This window comes from Microcaecilia unicolor, chromosome 3, assembly GCF_901765095.1.
Source record: "Microcaecilia unicolor chromosome 3, aMicUni1.1, whole genome shotgun sequence".
Taxonomy (NCBI): domain Eukaryota; kingdom Metazoa; phylum Chordata; class Amphibia; order Gymnophiona; family Siphonopidae; genus Microcaecilia; species Microcaecilia unicolor.
The window spans coordinates 56,496,151-56,512,887 of NC_044033.1; the positions used below are offsets into that span (position 1 = coordinate 56,496,151).

The 16,737-nt window shown below is 47.9% G+C and overlaps 1 protein-coding gene across 1 annotated transcript in view; it reads left to right on the plus strand.

Moving 5' to 3' along the window:
* Positions 1 to 16,737, plus strand: part of AHCTF1 (AT-hook containing transcription factor 1) — a 553,711-nt gene that overhangs the window by 466,979 nt on the left and 69,995 nt on the right. Inside the window, 1 exon segment of the mRNA XM_030195951.1 lies at positions 5,024 to 5,211. Within this exon segment, the coding sequence (XP_030051811.1) occupies positions 5,024 to 5,211 (188 nt within the window).

Genomic DNA, 16,737 nt, shown 5'->3' on the forward strand with positions numbered 1-16,737 from the left:
ATATTTACTAGGATCATGGTAGACTGATATAAAGAAACTTTTAGTTGACGTACTTTAAATAAAAGACCAAGTCAAATATTTAATTTGAGGTTCTAAAGAAAGAGCGGTCTAAAATAATTCCAAGGATCTTTGAAGACAGTTCTAATTTCAAACACAGATCTTTTGACACATGTAAAGAATCAGGAATTGAGCCACCCTTTCGGGCATTCAATTTAAAGCCATGAATTGAGCTATAATGTTGAATCATATCAATACTTTTAACTACCTTTGCTGTAGTTGCAGACCAGTTTAAACTCCTGGAACTAAAAGCAGCCTATCATCTGCATATGAATAAAAATAAACTCCTAATGAATAAAAGCCTTAATCCATATTGGTCATGTAAACATTAAATAAGATCAGTGGTATAGAGAGGAACCTGGTGAGACTACTACTACTACTACTACTACTACTACTTAACATTTCTAAAGCGTTACTAGGGTTACGCAGCGCTGTACAATTTAACATAGAGGGACAGTCCCTGCTCAATGAGCTTATAATCTAAAAGACAAGTGATCAGTCAGTCTGAAAGACTCCACAAGGTGGTTCCCAAGTAGCAGAAAGTACAGCCTTCATTTTGACCGAATACTGCCTATTAGTTAGAAATATGTTAAACCACTTAAGAACTCTGCCAGAAATGCCTATTGAATTTAATTTAAACAAAAGGATATTGTGGTCAAGCATATCAAATGCTGCTGTCAAATCAAATTGTAGCAAAATCATGGATTTACCTTTGGCTATTAATCCTCCATCAGGCACTAATGCTAAGAGAGCAGATTCTGTACTGTGAAATTTTCTGAATCCAAATTGAAGAGGACTCGGACAAGCAAAACTGTCTAAGTAAGAAGGCAATTGAAAAGTAACAATAAACTCTGATAATTTAGCAAGAATCGGAATTCTGGCTACTGAACGAAAATTAGCAGTTGTGCTAGGATCATCATTAATCTTTTTTATGATGGGGTAAGGATGATACCACCCAAATTTAAAGGATAAGATCAGACCCAAAAAAGTGAATTCATAAAGGAGGTAATCCAATCAACTATCAAATAAGGTAGAGATTTTAAAATATAAACTGGACAACTATCTACTATACATGAAGCAGATGCCTGTTTAGATAAGAGGAGTTATTTGTTCCCTTTTGACAGACTGAAAAGAATCCCATACCCTGTCAACAGGAATTGATTGAGCCACAGCAGACGCCAGCACTGACAAATTAGTAACTTCACATAACCTTGGAGGAACTGATTCCCTAATTTTAACAATCTTATCTGAAAAATATGATGCTAAAAACGAAGTAGATGGATACAACTCAACATCTACATTAGTACAGGAATTAAGTATCAGCTCTTTAAAAATATTAAAAAGCTTTTTAGAAGTTGAAGAAGAAACATCTATCAGTGAGGCATAGTAAGAATTTTAGCTTTATAAATTGCAGTTTTATAACTTTTCATTGCTTTTTTCCCATTCTGTCCTTAACAGGTCATCATAAGAACTACGTCATCAATGTTCAAGTTGACAGCAATCAGTTTTTCATTTTGCAAGTTCTTGGTTGAACCATTTTACTTTATGGGGAACTGGAACAGTTTTTTAATTAAAGGAGCCAGTTCGTCTCTACTATCAGAAAGCAATTTGGGTCAATTATTATATGAAATTAAAGGATTGGTAACATCAAAATCTAACTGAGAACTAACTAAGCTCCAAAATGTATTGGCATCAGTATATTTCCTAATAACTTTATGATAGAGAGAGGAGTTTTCTCTATGATATTTAAAGGACAATATAAAATTACCTAAGAAATTATCTAACTAGGGGATAAAGTCCCATTTAAAATCAGTAATAGTTAAATTTACTAGGCTGTGCTGAGTAATAGCAATAAAATCTAAATGACTGGGTAAAAAAAAGTCTTGTAGTTGTTCATGAACAGAACTCCAATCCCTGGGGAATGATAGATTACTATGAGACCAATATTATCCACTAAATCAGAATCAGTCAGTTTAGAACAGAAAACTTATAATTCTGAAAAAGAAATGGTAGCAGCTAGAGACAATTTTTTTTTTTTAAAGACTTAAAAATAATTGGAATACCTCCTCATTTCTTATCAGATATTGAATGACTAAGAACTTTGTATCCAGGAGGACACAGATCAGTTAAAATACAAGGATCATTATTAACTATCCATGTTTAAGTTAAAAATGCAAACCCTATCAGATCTTTAATAAGATGGGTTTTACAGCAAACAGATCTTGCATTATAATAACAATAGGGGACTGGAAAATATTCAGATTTTAAGCATTCCACTTCAGGGTTGATACCGATCTTTTATTTATTATTTATTTATTTATTACATTTGTACCCCGTGCTTTCCCACACATTGCAGGCTCAATGCGGCTTACATAGTAAATACAATTACAATCACTAAGTCTTTAAAGGAGAATATTGTAAGTTGTAGTAAAGATAATGAAAGTAGGGGTAGTGAGTAAAGTGAGTTGAACAAGTCAGTGAAAAACAAGGTAGGATAGCAAAAGGAAAGGGACTGGGAAGGGTTAGGAAAGGGAGGATAAGGAGGAAAGATAAAGGGCATTGGATGGATAGGAAAATAAAGTAGACCTACTTACTTTCTTAATCCTACAAAATGGTTGGTTTCCAATAATAACTTCTATATTAGAAAGGAGAGCTGTAGTTTGACTCTGAAATGCAGACTGACAAATTACCCTAGCATCTGGGCAACCCTAGCACAAAGATGATTCCTGACTACATGGGTTCACCCAACCCCGTAAACAAGAAGTGTACTTCTGGAAGAGTAAGAGTGACAGGGAGGTCCCATCCTGACTGGGTCCGGTTGTTGGATAAAAGCCCAGCAGGACAGCTTGCTGCGGAAGGAGCAGGAAGCTGTCCCACACTCCATCGCATACTTTCAGTTCACCCACTTCTACCAACCACAACATTGCACCCCCCCCCCCCCCCCTCATCTTGGCTTTGGTCATCTCCCATTTGAACTATTGTAATGCTCTCTACACTGGTCTCCCCCTACATTCTTTGAAATGTTTGCAATTAGTACAATGAACTGCAGTAAAACTCTTACATAACACCCACAGATTCAACCACGTCACCCCCCCTACTCTGATTAGAATACTGGCTTCCAATATCTGCATGCATTAAGTTCAAAATCCTTACCCTGGTCTATAAATCAAGATCTCATTCTGCACTCTCCTACCTCAACAACCTCCTCATTTTCTACTCCCCCCTCTGCTGTCTCCATTCTGCAGAGAATAACCTTCTCTTGCTTTCCCCACCATCACTTCTACAACTATCAGTTACTCGTGGCTCTATTTTAAGTTGCCTCAGCCCTAAGTTATGGAATGACCTCCCCATATATATTAGAAACCAGCCTTCTCTTCCCACTTTCAAACAAGCTCTGAAAACACATCTTTTCTCCACTGCCTTCCCCACTTCCTCTTTGCTTTTCCCCTCCTTTCTAACTTTGTTCCCCTTATCTTTGCAACACTGTTTTACGGTTGTATTTATTATTCATTGTGAACCTCTTTATGCCTTTGTGCAGGCTTAGTGGTATATCAAACGCACCTAAATAAATAAATTGGATTTGTTCTGCCAGAAAGGAGGTATATTGGAGGACTGGTCGATACCGTAAATATGTGAATACCTAGGATTTTCAAGAGACTATTAATTCAGTAGTTGGAACTTCTCACAAAAACCTCTTTCAACAAAGTGAACTGTTTGCTACCAGAAAAGTATGAAGTTTTGGGTATCTGCCTATTGCAGCATTCCAGTAATGTTCTGTTTTGCATTTAATATAAAACCTGGAGTGGAGAAGTTTCTTTGAAGTGAGAGTGAAGTCAGTTTACTCACAGACCGGTATCAAGCCTGGCCCCAGCCTGCACCCAGCTCACTAAGGAGGTCTTTTACTAAGGCACGCTCACATTTTTGGCGCACTAAAATTGGGTGCGCGCTAAACGTTAGAGACGCCCATTGGAATGCATTGGCATCTCTAACGTTTAGTGCGCTCCGAAAACGTGAGCGCGCCTTAGTAAAAGACCCCCTAAAATTAGAACTAATGTTTGACCCAAGGAGCTAGCTGTTGCCCAAAATTTGTGGTGAGACCAGGGTTACATAACCTTTTTCTGAAGGTCTTTTCAGCAGCTCCATTTTCAGCATGTTTAGAACTTCCCTTCAAATTTACGTCATGTGACAAACAGCTTGATTTCATCCAGGAGTACTCAAATCATCTTGGCCATTGTGATTGGGCATTGATGGGTTCTGTTCAACTTATGGGCAATGTTAAAGTATTTTTTGGAAATGAGGTAATTTAGGTTTGCTATGGAAAAAAAAAGGGTGTGAAGACTTGTGCATTCAAGACCTTTTGGTTTCTTATTCTTAATGACTTAATATTTCTGTAATTCTTCACAATGAAATTGTGGTGTGTTTTCACAGTGAAATTGCAGTGATGCAAATAGGTTCACAAAGAACGTCTAAGAAGGTTGGTCCAACACTGAGTTATTTCGTGAAAGATTTTATTTAACCTCACAACACATGGACCTGCAGAATTTTGTTAAGTACATAAGTAATGCCACACTGGGAAAAGACCCAAGGGTCCATCGAGCCCAGCATCCTGTCCACGACAGCGGCCAATCCAGGCCAAGGGTATCTGGCAAGCTTCCCAAACGTACAAACATTCTATACATGTTATTCCTGGAATTGTGGATTTTTCCCAAGTCCATTTGTTGTTCTTCAGGATGTGGTGAGATAAAATCTTTCATGGAATGACTTTCAGCTTCTTAGGTTGTCTCTTTGTATCTGTGGAGATTTGGTGTTCATCATCTTTGTAGAGATCTGTGAAACAAATGCCTACTTTTAATACTATTTCTACTGTATTTTTTTAAATGTGAAAAGCAGCAAGGGTATTGAAGACTTCTAACAAGTCTCTGTATATATACTGTATTGGTGATTTTGGACATTTTCTTGTTAACAGTAATCAGCATCCCTGACAGTGAGGAGATAGCCAGTACAGATTCAGAAAACAGACCTGAAGAAGAAGGAAACGATGGAAATTTAAATAAAGATCAAGACCTTGAAGTAGAAATATTAGAAGAAAAGATCCCATCTGCTGTAAACCAAAACAGTGCATCTATTGATCTTGCAAAAGCTCAAGAATTTCATGTAAGAATATTTTTTTCTGTTTTTGTTTTGCACACCCATTCTCCCAAATGCACAGTTTTTCTTATCCTTGGGTGATTCTTACTGGTTTGTGCTAGTTGAGGGTGTTTGTTCTACCAAATGTCTCAGATAGTTTCCATTTTTTTTTAAATTTTTATGAAGTCTTTATTGAAAAGTAATACACAAAATCTGATACATAGCACATCATGCATGTCATAGTACAGTCCACTTAAACATAACGCCAATCTTTAGTAAAGTAGCAAACAACTAATACATAGCGTGATGATACTATCTATTCAGACAAGTTGAACACATCTTATTGCGCTAGAGTGCCTATTGAACCAATCAGATTAACCAGTCCAATACTTCAGCCTTTATAGATTACAACTCTGGCAGCGCTTATCGCCTGCTTCAAAATAAATTGCTGGGCATGAGGATGACCCGCAGCACCCGCTGAAAATAAAGGTCGGGCTCCAAGGTATCACGGTACCCGTCCACATCTGCAGCCTGCTGCGTACCGCCATGCAATAAGCACTGACCTTCCTACATGTCCACCATATGTGCCCTGCTGTGCCCTTTACACCACAGCCCCTCCAACACATCCCTGTCGTTGTGGGGTAGATGCGCTGAAGACGCTCAGGCGTCAGGTACCATCGGTACAACACCTTCACCGCATTCTCCTTAAAGGGTACATGAGATGACATTCCCACCACAGCCCGCTCCATTTTCTCGCAGGTCGCTTCTTCCAGTTCCAGGCCCAACTCTCTCTGCCAACTCTTCCTATGAAATGTGTAGCCCGGGGACTGTCTGTTAACAATGTGATAAAGTCGCGATATCAGCTCATTAGTCTTTGGTGGACCTTTGCAAATGGATTCTAATGTTGATTTTTCCCTGGCCACTACCTCCCGAACTGCCCGTGTCTTAAGAAAAGAGGATAGCTGAATATAAGCATACCGGTCTGACCCCAGTATCGGGAATCTCTCAGTGGCCTCTGAGTATGACATTAGAGTCTCCCCCTCAAACAATTGACCCCACATTCTTAAACCTCCCGTATACCATCTTGTGAATGCTCCTTTTGAACATACCAGGGTAAAATAGTGGATTGTGGGCTATGGGAGACAGACGAGAAAGTGTGGTACGATGTTGTGGAAACATACTGTCCCAGTTTGAGAGGGTGACGTATATTGAAGGACACAATCCCCCCTCCATGATAGTTTCCATTTTTACGGTTGAAACCTGTCTGTGGTTTTGTGGAGGTGACAGGTAGTTGAAATATGTTTCTGTGGCACACTGTTGCACATCAGAAACAAGGCTGGCATTTAAAGATGAAAATCACAGTCATTTTCTCCTAATTAAAAAAAATATTTTTTTTTTCAGTCCTGAGTGATAAATTTGTCTGCCCATTTGTTTTGTTCCTCTCTTGCTGCCTTATAAGGTGTTAGATTAAAAAAAACACATTCACATTTATTATTTATTTATTTATTTAGATTTTGCTTGCACCTTTTTCAGTAGTAGCTCAAGGTAAGTTACATTCTCCGAGGACAAGCAGGCTGCTTGTTCTCACTGATGGGTGACGTCCACGGCAGCCCCTCCAATCGGAATCTTCACTAGCAAAGTCCTTTGCTAGCCCTCGCGCGCGCCCGCGCGCACCGCGCATGCACGGCCGTCTTCCCGCCCGAAACCGGCTCGAGCCGGCCAGTCTTCTTTTGTCCGCACTCGGTACGGTCGTATTTTTCGCCGTGTCGAGCCCCGGAGAGTCGACCTCGCGCGTCCATATTGTTGAACGTGTTTTTTCTTCGGAAAAGCTTTTCTTCTACTCGGGAAGTGCTCCGGAACCCCTCCACCGGGTTCCGTTTCAATCCTCCCCGTATTTCCAGCTTTTGGCCCCGATAAGTTTTCTTTCGTCGTCGGGGTAGGCCTCTTTTCGGCCTCGGTCGAGATTTTCTCCCTCTAAAGTTTTTGGTGCTCTTTTTCCGTCATTTCGGACTTTGATTTCGCCGGCGTGATTTTTCCGCCCATGACATCGAAGCCTTCCAGCGGCTTCAAGAAGTGCACCCAGTGCGCCCGGGTTATCTCGCTCACTGATCGACACTCGTCGTGTCTTCAGTGTCTGGGGGCCGAGCACCGCCCTGAGAACTGTAGTCTGTGTTCCCTGCTTCAAAGGCGGACTCAGGTAGCGAGACTAGCCCAGTGGAACGTTTTGTTCTCGGGCTCTTCGTCGGCATCGGCACCGGGATCTTCGAGTGCATCGACGTCGTCAGCGTCCAGACCATCTTCCTCGGCCGCCCTTGCATCGAGTGCATCGAGGCATCGGGCCTCTGCATCGGCGCCGAGACATCGGATAGCTGCATCGACGCCGGTGGTACCGGGACCTCGTCTGCTGATGTCGTCGGACGGTGGTGCATCGTCAGGAGTGCAGGTGAGGGCTGTCCATTCCCCTGCTGGTGGCGGTGAGCCTTCGGGTGGGTCTCCTCCCACCCTGAGGGCTCCTGCGGTACAGCCCCCCCGAGACCGACCTTCTTCGGCCTCGGCCCCGAGGAAGCGACGGATGGATTCTACGTCCTCCTCGTCGGTGCCGGGGAGCTCCGGTGACATGCTTCGGAAGAAGTCGAAGAAGCATCGACACCGGTCTCCTCCCCGCGTCGGCACCGAGAGCTCTGGGTCGCCGAGGGATTCGGCACCCAGCAGGCATCGGCACCGAGAGGACCGCTCACCCTCTGTCCAAGAGGTGTCGATGCGCTCCACTCTGGACAGCCCGGAACAGCCTCCTCGCCCGGAACAGGTCCTGACGTCGACGCCTGCATCGACCTCACAGCCTTTCTCTGCAGCCGCTCTAAACGAGAGCCTCCGGGCCGTTCTCCCAGAGATTCTGGGAGAGCTGTTGCGCCCTACCCCTCCGGTACCGGCGGTGCTTGCGCCTCCGGTACCGTCGAGCGTGGCGCCGGCTGGCCCATCGCCCAGGTTGAGGTCCCCGACGTCGGTACCGCGTGCGGTGCCGGCAGCGGCCACCTCCCAGGAAGGCTCCCCGACTACGTCGGCGGAGGGAGCTTCGCCGATGCGGGCGAGGGAGTCTACCTCTCGACGCCCCCATCGTGGACGTGGCTCCACTGAGTCGAGCAGGGCGAGGTTGCAGACACAGGTTCGTGAACTTGTGTCTGACACCGAGGGTGAGGCCTCGTGGGAGGAAGAGGAAGATCCTAGATATTTCTCTGACGAGGAGTCTGAGGGTCTTCCTTCTGATCCCACTCCCTCTCCTGAAAGACAGCTTTCTCCTCCCGAGAGTCTGTCTTTTGCTTCCTTTGTCCGGGAGATGTCTACGGCCATCCCCTTCCCGGTGGTTGTGGAGGACGAGCCCAGGGCTGAAATGTTTGAGCTCCTGGACTATCCTTCTCCACCTAAGGAAGCGTCCACCGTTCCCTTGCACCATGTCCTAAAAAAGACATTGCTTGCGAACTGGACGAAACCCTTAACTAATCCCCACATTCCCAAGAAGATCGAGTCCCAGTACCGGATCCATGGGGACCCAGAGCTGATGCGCACTCAGTTGCCTCACGACTCTGGAGTTGTGGATTTGGCCCTAAAGAAGGCTAAGAGTTCTAGGGAACATGCTTCGGCGCCCCCGGGCAAGGACGCTAGAACCTTAGACTCCTTTGGGAGGAAGGCCTACCATTCCTCTATGCTCGTGTCCAAGATCCAGTCTTACCAGCTCTACACGAGCATACACATGCGGAACAATGTGCGGCAGTTGGCGGGCTTGGTTGATGCTCTTCCCCCTGAGCAAGCCAAGCCTTTTCAGGAGGTGGTCAGGCAGCTGAAGGCGTGCAGAAAATTCCTGGCCAGAGGAGTTTGACACTTTTGATGTTGCGTCCAGGGCCGCTGCTCAAGGTGTGGTGATGCGCAGGCTCTCATGGCTGCGTGCCGCCGACCTGGAGAATAGAATCCAGCAGCGGATTGCGGACTCGCCTTGCCGTGCGGACAACATTTTTGGCGAAAAAGTCGAACAGGTGGTAGAGTCTCTCCACCAGCGGGACACCGCATTCGACAAATTCGCCCGCCGGCAGCCTTCAGCTTCTACCTCTACAGGTAGACGATTTTTCGGGGGAAGGAAGACTGTTCCCTACTCTTCTGGCAAGCGTAGGTACAATCCTCCTTCCCGACAGCCTGCGGCCCAGGCTAAGCCCCAGCGCGCTCGCTCTCGTCAGCAGCGTGCGACTCAGCAAGGCCCCGCGGCTCCCCAGCAAAAGCAAGGGGCGAGCTTTTGACTGGCTCCAGCAGAGCATAGCCGACATCCAAGTGTCCGTGCCGGGCGACCTGCCAGTCGGAGGGAGGTTGAAAGCTTTTCACCAAAGGTGGCCTCTCATAACCTCCGATCAGTGGGTTCTGCAAATAGTCCGGCAGGGGTACACCCTCAATTTGACCTCAGAACCTCCAAATTGTCCACCGGGAGCTCAGTCTTACAGCTTCCAACACAAGAGGGTACTTGCAGAGGAACTCTCCGCCCTTCTCAGCGCCAATGCGGTCGAGCCCGTGCCATCCGGGCAAGAAGGGCTGGGATTCTATTCCAGGTACTTCCTTGTGGAAAAGAAAACAGGGGGGATGCGTCCCATCCTAGACCTAAGGGCCCTGAACAAATATCTCGTAAAAGAAAAGTTCAGGATGCTTTCCCTGGGCACCCTTCTCCCCATGATTCAGCAAAACGATTGGCTATGCTCTCTGGACTTGAAGGATGCCTACACACATATCCCGATACTGCCAGCTCACAGACAGTATCTGCGATTTCAGTTGGGCACACGCCACTTCCAGTACTGTGTGCTACCCTTTGGGCTCGCCTCTGCGCCCAGGGTGTTCACAAAGTGCCTAGCTGTGGTAGCAGCGGCACTTCGCAGGCTGGGAGTACACGTGTTCCCATATCTCGACGATTGGCTGGTAAAGAGCACGTCCGAGGCAGGAGCCCTGCAGTCCATGCAGATGACTATTCGCCTTCTGGAGCTACTGGGGTTTGTGATAAATTACCCAAAGTCCCATCTTCTTCCAGTGCAGAACCTCGAATTCATAGGAGCTCTGCTGGATTCTCGGACGGCTCGCGCCTATCTCCCAGAGACGAGAGCCAACAACTTGTTGTCCCTCGTCTCCCGGGTGCGAGCGTCCCAGCAGATCACAGCTCGGCAGATGTTGAGATTGCTGGGCCACATGGCCTCCACAGTTCATGTGACTCCCATGGCCCGCCTTCACATGAGATCTGCTCAATGGACCCTAGCCTCCCAGTGGTATCAGGCCGCTGGGGGTCTAGAGGACGTGATCCTCCTGTCCACGAGTTTTCTCGAATCCCTGTATTGGTGGACGATTTGGACCAATTTGACTCTGGGACGTCCCTTCCAAATTCCTCAGCCACAAAAAGTGCTGACCACGGATGCGTCTCTCCTGGGATGGGGAGCTCATGTCGATGGGCTCCACACTCAAGGAAGCTGGTCCCTCCAGGAACGCGATCTACAGATCAATCTTCTGGAGTTACGAGCGATCTGGAACGCTCTGAAGGCTTTCAGAGATCGGCTGTCCCATCAAATTATTCAAATTCAGACAGACAACCAGGTTGCCATGTATTATGTAAACAAGCAGGGGGGCACCGGATCTCGCCCCCTGTGTCAGGAAGCCGTCAGCATGTGGACCTGGGCTCGCCGGAACGGCATGGTGCTCCAAGCCACATATCTGGCAGGCGTAAACAACAGTCTGGCCGACAGGTTGAGCAGGATTATGCAACCTCACGAGTGGTCGCTCAACTCCCGAGTGGTGCGCCAGATCTTCCAAGCGTGGGGCACCCCCTTGGTGGATCTCTTCGCATCTCGAGCAAACCACAAAGTCCCTCAGTTCTGTTCCAGGCTTCAGGCCACCGGCAGACTGGCATCGGATGCCTTCCTCCTCGATTGGGGGGAGGGCCTGCTGTATGCTTATCCTCCCATTCCTCTGGTGGGGAAGACTTTGTTGAAACTCAAGCAAGACCGAGGCACCATGATCCTGATTGCTCCTTTTTGGCCGCGTCAGATCTGGTTCCCTCTTCTTCTGGAGTTATCCTCCGAAGAACCGTGGAGATTGGAGTGTTTTCCGACCCTCATCACGCAGGACGAAGGGGCTCTTCTGCATCCCAACCTCCGGTCCCTGGCTCTCACGGCCTGGATGTTGAGGGCGTAGACTTTGCCTCTTTGGGTCTGCCAGAGGGTGTCTCCCGCATCTTGCTTGCTTCCAGGAAAGACTCCACTAAGAGAAGTTACTTCTTTCATTGGAGGAGGTTTGCCGTCTGGTGTGACAGCAAGGCCCTAGATCCTCGCTCTTGTCCTACACAGACCCTGCTTGAATACCTTCTGCACTTGTCTGAGTCTGGTCTCAAGACCAACTCTGTAAGAGTTCACCTTAGTGCAATCAGTGCATACCATTACCATGTGGAAGGTAAGCCGATCTCAGGACAGCCTTTAGTTGTTCGCTTTATGAGAGGTTTGCTTTTGTCAAAGCCCCCTGTCAAGCCTCCTACAGTGTCATGGGATCTCAATGTCGTTCTCACCCAGCTGATGAAACCTCCTTTTGAGCCACTGAATTCCTGCCATCTGAAGTACTTGACCTGGAAGGTCATTTTCTTGGTGGCAGTTACTTCAGCTCGTAGAGTCAGTGAGCTTCAGGCCCTGGTAGCCCAGGCCCCTTACACCAAATTTCATCACAACAGAGTAGTCCTCCGTACTCACCCTAAGTTTCTGCCAAAGGTCGTGTCGGAGTTCCATCTGAACCAGTCAATTGTCTTGCCAACATTCTTTCCCCGTCCTCATTCCTGCCCTGCTGAACGTCAGCTGCACACTTTGGACTGCAAGAGAGCATTGGCCTTCTACTTGGAGCGGACACAGCCCCACAGACAGTCCGCCCAATTGTTTGTTTCTTTTGACCCCAATAGGAGGGGAGTGGCTGTAGGGAAACGCACCATATCCAATTGGCTAGCAGATTGCATTTCCTTCACTTACGCCCAGGCGGGGCTGACTCTTGAGGGTCATGTCACGGCTCATAATTTTAGAGCCATGGCTGCGTCGGTAGCCCACTTGAAGTCAGCCTCCATTGAAGAAATTTGCAAAGCTGCGACGTGGGCTTCTGTCCACACATTCACATCCCATTACTGCCTGCAGCAGGATACCCGACGCGACAGTCGGTTCGGGCAGTCAGTTCTTCAGAACCTGTTTGGGCTTTAGGATCCAACTCCACCCCCCGAGGGCCCTGTTTGTTCTGTTCCAGGCTGCACTCTCAGTTAGTTGGTAAATTTTTTAGGTCAATCTCTGTTATGTCCTCGCCGTTGCGAGGCCCAATTGACCTTGGTTGTTGTTTTGAGTGAGCCTGGGGGCTAGGGATACCCCATCAGTGAGAACAAGCAGCCTGCTTGTCCTCGGAGAAAGCGAATGCTACATACCTGTAGAAGGTATTCTCCGAGGACAGCAGGCTGATTGTTCTCACAAACCCGCCCGCCTCCCCTTTGGAGTTGTGTCTTCCCTTCAGAGTTTTGTCTTGCTACATACTGGACTGGCCGGCTCGAGCCGGTTTCGGGCGGGAAGACGGCCGTGCATGCGCGGTGCGCGCGGGCGCGCGAGGGCTAGCAAAGGACTTTGCTAGTGAAGATTCCGATTGGAGGGGCTGCCGTGGACGTCACCCATCAGTGAGAACAATCAGCCTGCTGTCCTCGGAGAATACCTTCTACAGGTATGTAGCATTCGCTTTCAGGTACACTGGGTATTTCCCTGTCCCTAGAGGGCTCACAATTAAGTTTGTACCTGAGGCAGTGGATAGTTAAGTGACTTGCCCAAGATCAGAAGGAGCAGCAGTGGAATTTGGACTGGGCAACTCTGGATGTCAAGACCAGTGTTCTAACCACTAGACCACTCCTCCACTCCACATTCGGAGAAAAACGTGTGTACACATGAGAACAAATTCAGGTATTCCCTTTCATCCTGCCATACCAGTCCAGACAAGTGGGTTGTGTCCCTCCCTGACCAGCAGATAGAAAGATAGATTCTGAATCAAACCAGTGACATCACAGACATAAGGGCTAGTTCAGTTTGGTAAAGCTTAATATTTCTCTACCTTCAGCAGATGGTGCAGTTTGAGCTGGTTTGGTAGTATAGAGTAGGAAGGCCCGATGCCCTGGGGCACAGTCCATAGGGCCTCTGCTCCCAGGATTTGGACTGTGGCTGAGCCTGGAGGAGTTTGTCTCATCAGCCTGAAGCTCCTATTCATGGACTTCAGCTTGGTGAGGGTCACTGGCAACAGTCCCTGTGGGGTATTGCCACCAGGGGGTTGCATATTCTGGTTCTCCCTATGTCCACCAGGTTCCATATCCGAGCCTAAGTGAAAGAAAAAGAGGAGGGGGGTTATGGCTGGGTTCATTTCAGCCTTGTGTTGGTTGAATAAAGCTTAAAAAAACACACACACACACTGCATAATGGTGGATGACATGTTCTTTGGGAGGAGTAGGGGGGATGCAGTCAGCCATGGGAAAAGTCTGTAATGTACTATTGAGAGAGACATGGGAAAAGCCACTGCTTGTCCCTGGGATCATAGCATTTATCTTGCTACTATTTAGGATTTCATCAGGTACTTGTGACCTAAATTAACAACTATTGGAAGCAGGATACAGAGTCAGCTGGACCATTGTAAGATAAGATTGGAACCAATCGAGTGTTGCCCCTGTTATTCTACACCCCCACACCAGTACCTTTAAATCCTTTAGATCTTGGCCGTCAGCGAGCAGGAACTCATTCTTCTTGCTGTCGCTGACTCCGAGCCTTCCCTCAGATACAACTTCCTAATCCCGCAAACAGGAAGTTGCATCAGAGGGAAGGCTCAGGCATGAGCGAGCAGGAGGAATGTGTTGCTCGCTGCCAGCAAAGACTTAAAGGTACCGGGAAGGTTGGGGCAGTGGAATAACAGGGACAGCACTCAATTGGTTCCAATCTTATCTTAAAGACAGGCAATACCGGGTATCTTGGAATAACTCACATCACTTTCTTAAACATGTGAATCCCACAGGGATCACTCCTGGCACCTACACTATTGTAAAACCAATCGTACATTATGATCGAACCAGAATTCTCAGAGGACAAGCAGGCTGCTTGTTATTACTGATGGGTCGACGTCCACGGCAGCCCAGGAACGGCAATTTTTCACAGCAAAAATAGACAAAGCTTTGCTAGAGCCTTCTGGCACGCGGGGCGCACGCACGGCCATCTTAACCGCCCGTTGCGTGAGAGTCCTCACTCAGTTTTTCCGCGGTAGAGAGTGGCTGCTTTGTTGGTCTCTCTCATCAGGCCCAGAGAAAGAGTCTTCACTTCTCAGAGTTATTCTCCCTCTTTTTGTGCTGTTTTACTCCTGTTTCCCTTCAAAAGTAAAAAAAAAAAAAAAATCCTTTATTTCTTAGTTTGGCCCTTTTAAGTTTTCTTTCGTTTTCGTCGCGGCCTTCCTAAGCTGCGCGTACGCGGTTTCTCATTTTTGTGCCCCGCGAATTTTGACTTCGCCGCTGCTTTTTTTCCGTCCATGTCATCACGGATTCCCAACGGCTTCAAGAAGTGTACTCGATGCAACCGGTCGATCTCAGGTACCGATCCCCACGTGTGGTGTCAGTGCCTTGGGCCTGACTATCGCCCAGGCACATGTAAGTTGTGTCTTAGCCTTAAAAAGTGGACACAAGGGTCGAGAAAAGCTCTTCAGGACCGTCTTTTCAGAGCTTCGACCAGTTCTTCGGCGTCTACATCAGTACCGAGGTCGGTGGCGTCGATATTGGCACCAGAGATGGCATCGACTTCAGGAGCGCAGGTAATGGCTGTACGAGGACCACCACACACTGGGAGCAGTGAGCCGTCGAGTGGGTCTCCACCTGCCTCAAACTCTCCTGCTGTACAGGGCCCACGGGACCGACCATTCTCGGACCCGACCCCGAGGAGGCGTATGGATTCCACACCCTCCTCATCGGTACCGAGGAGTATCGACGTGCATCGAGCGAAGGCGAAGAAGCATCGTCATCGGTCTCCTTCCAAGCACAGTACCGGGAGCTCCGGGGCGTCAAAGGATTCGGCACCCGTGAAGCGCCAACGCTGGGAGGACCGCTCACCCTCCATTCAAGAGGTGTCAGTTTTCGGGCAGCCCGGTACTGCCTCCTCAACCACCGATTCTGACGCCGTTTCCTGCACCGACCCCACAGCCTTGCTCGACAGCGACTCTGGACGAGCGTATCCGAGCCATTCTTCCAAGTCTTGAGGGATTGCATCAGTCTGCTCCGGTACCGGGGGTGCTTGCACCCTCTGTACCGTCGATGGAAGCGGCAGCTGGCTCTACCTGTGGTGAGGTCTTCGACGCCGGTGCCGCCTGCGGCGTCGGCTGTCACCCAGGTTGACTCCCCGTCGACATCGCTGGAGGGAGCTTCATTGCCGCCGGCCTTCAGATCAATCTCCTGGAGTTGCGAGCAATCTGGAACGCTCTAAAGGCTTTCAGAGATCGACTGTCCTATCAAATCATCCAAATTCAGACAGACAATCAGGTTATCATGTACCACATCAACAAGCACTGGGGCACCAGATCTCGCCCCCTGTGTCGGGAAGCCATCCAGATGTGGCTTGGGGCTCGTCGTCACGGCGTGTTTCTCCAGGCCACGTATCTGGCAGGCGTAAACAGTCTGGCCAACAGATTGAGCAGGATTATGCAACCTCACGAGTGGTCGCTCAACTCGGATTGTAGTCTGCAAGATCTTCCAAGCGTGGGGCACCCCCTTGGTGGATCTTTTTGCTACTCAGATCAATCACAAGGACCCTCAGTTCTGTTCCAGGCTTCAGGCCCATGACAGACTAGCATTCGATGCCTTTCTCCTTCATTGGGGGAAGGGCCTTCTGTATACATATCCTCCCATACCTCTGGTGGGGAAGACTTTGCTGAAACTCAAGCAAGACCGCGGAACCATGATTCTGATTGCTCCCTTCTGGCTGCATCAGATTTGGTTCCCTCTTCTTCTGGAGTTGTCCTCCGAAGAACCGTGGAGAATGGACTTTTTTCCAACCCTCATAACTCAGAACAAGGGGGCGCTTCTGCATCCCAACCTCCAGTCTTTGGCTCTCACGGCCTGGATGTTGAGAGCATAGAATTCACTTCCTTGGGTCTCTCCGAGAGTGTCTCCCGGGTTTTGCTTGCTTCCAGGAAAGATTCCATGATCTCTGGACAGCCTTTAGTTGTTCACTTCATGAGAGGTTTGCTTTTGTCAAAGCCCCCTGTCAAACCTCCACCAGTGTCCTCGGAGAACACGTGCTACAGGTATGTATCTTCGCTTCTTTGTCTTCCCTTAATTTCGGCAAATTTAGTTCACTGGTGTTTGTTCATCTTTGTTTAATGTTATGGACCCTACACAATGGAATAATGTACCTCAGTATCTATGACTTGAACAGTCCTTCCAAAAATGGGCTGAAAACTTTGATTTAAACATTCTTAAGCTAGGAGACAGTGGTATTGTGGTCTGAAATCCAT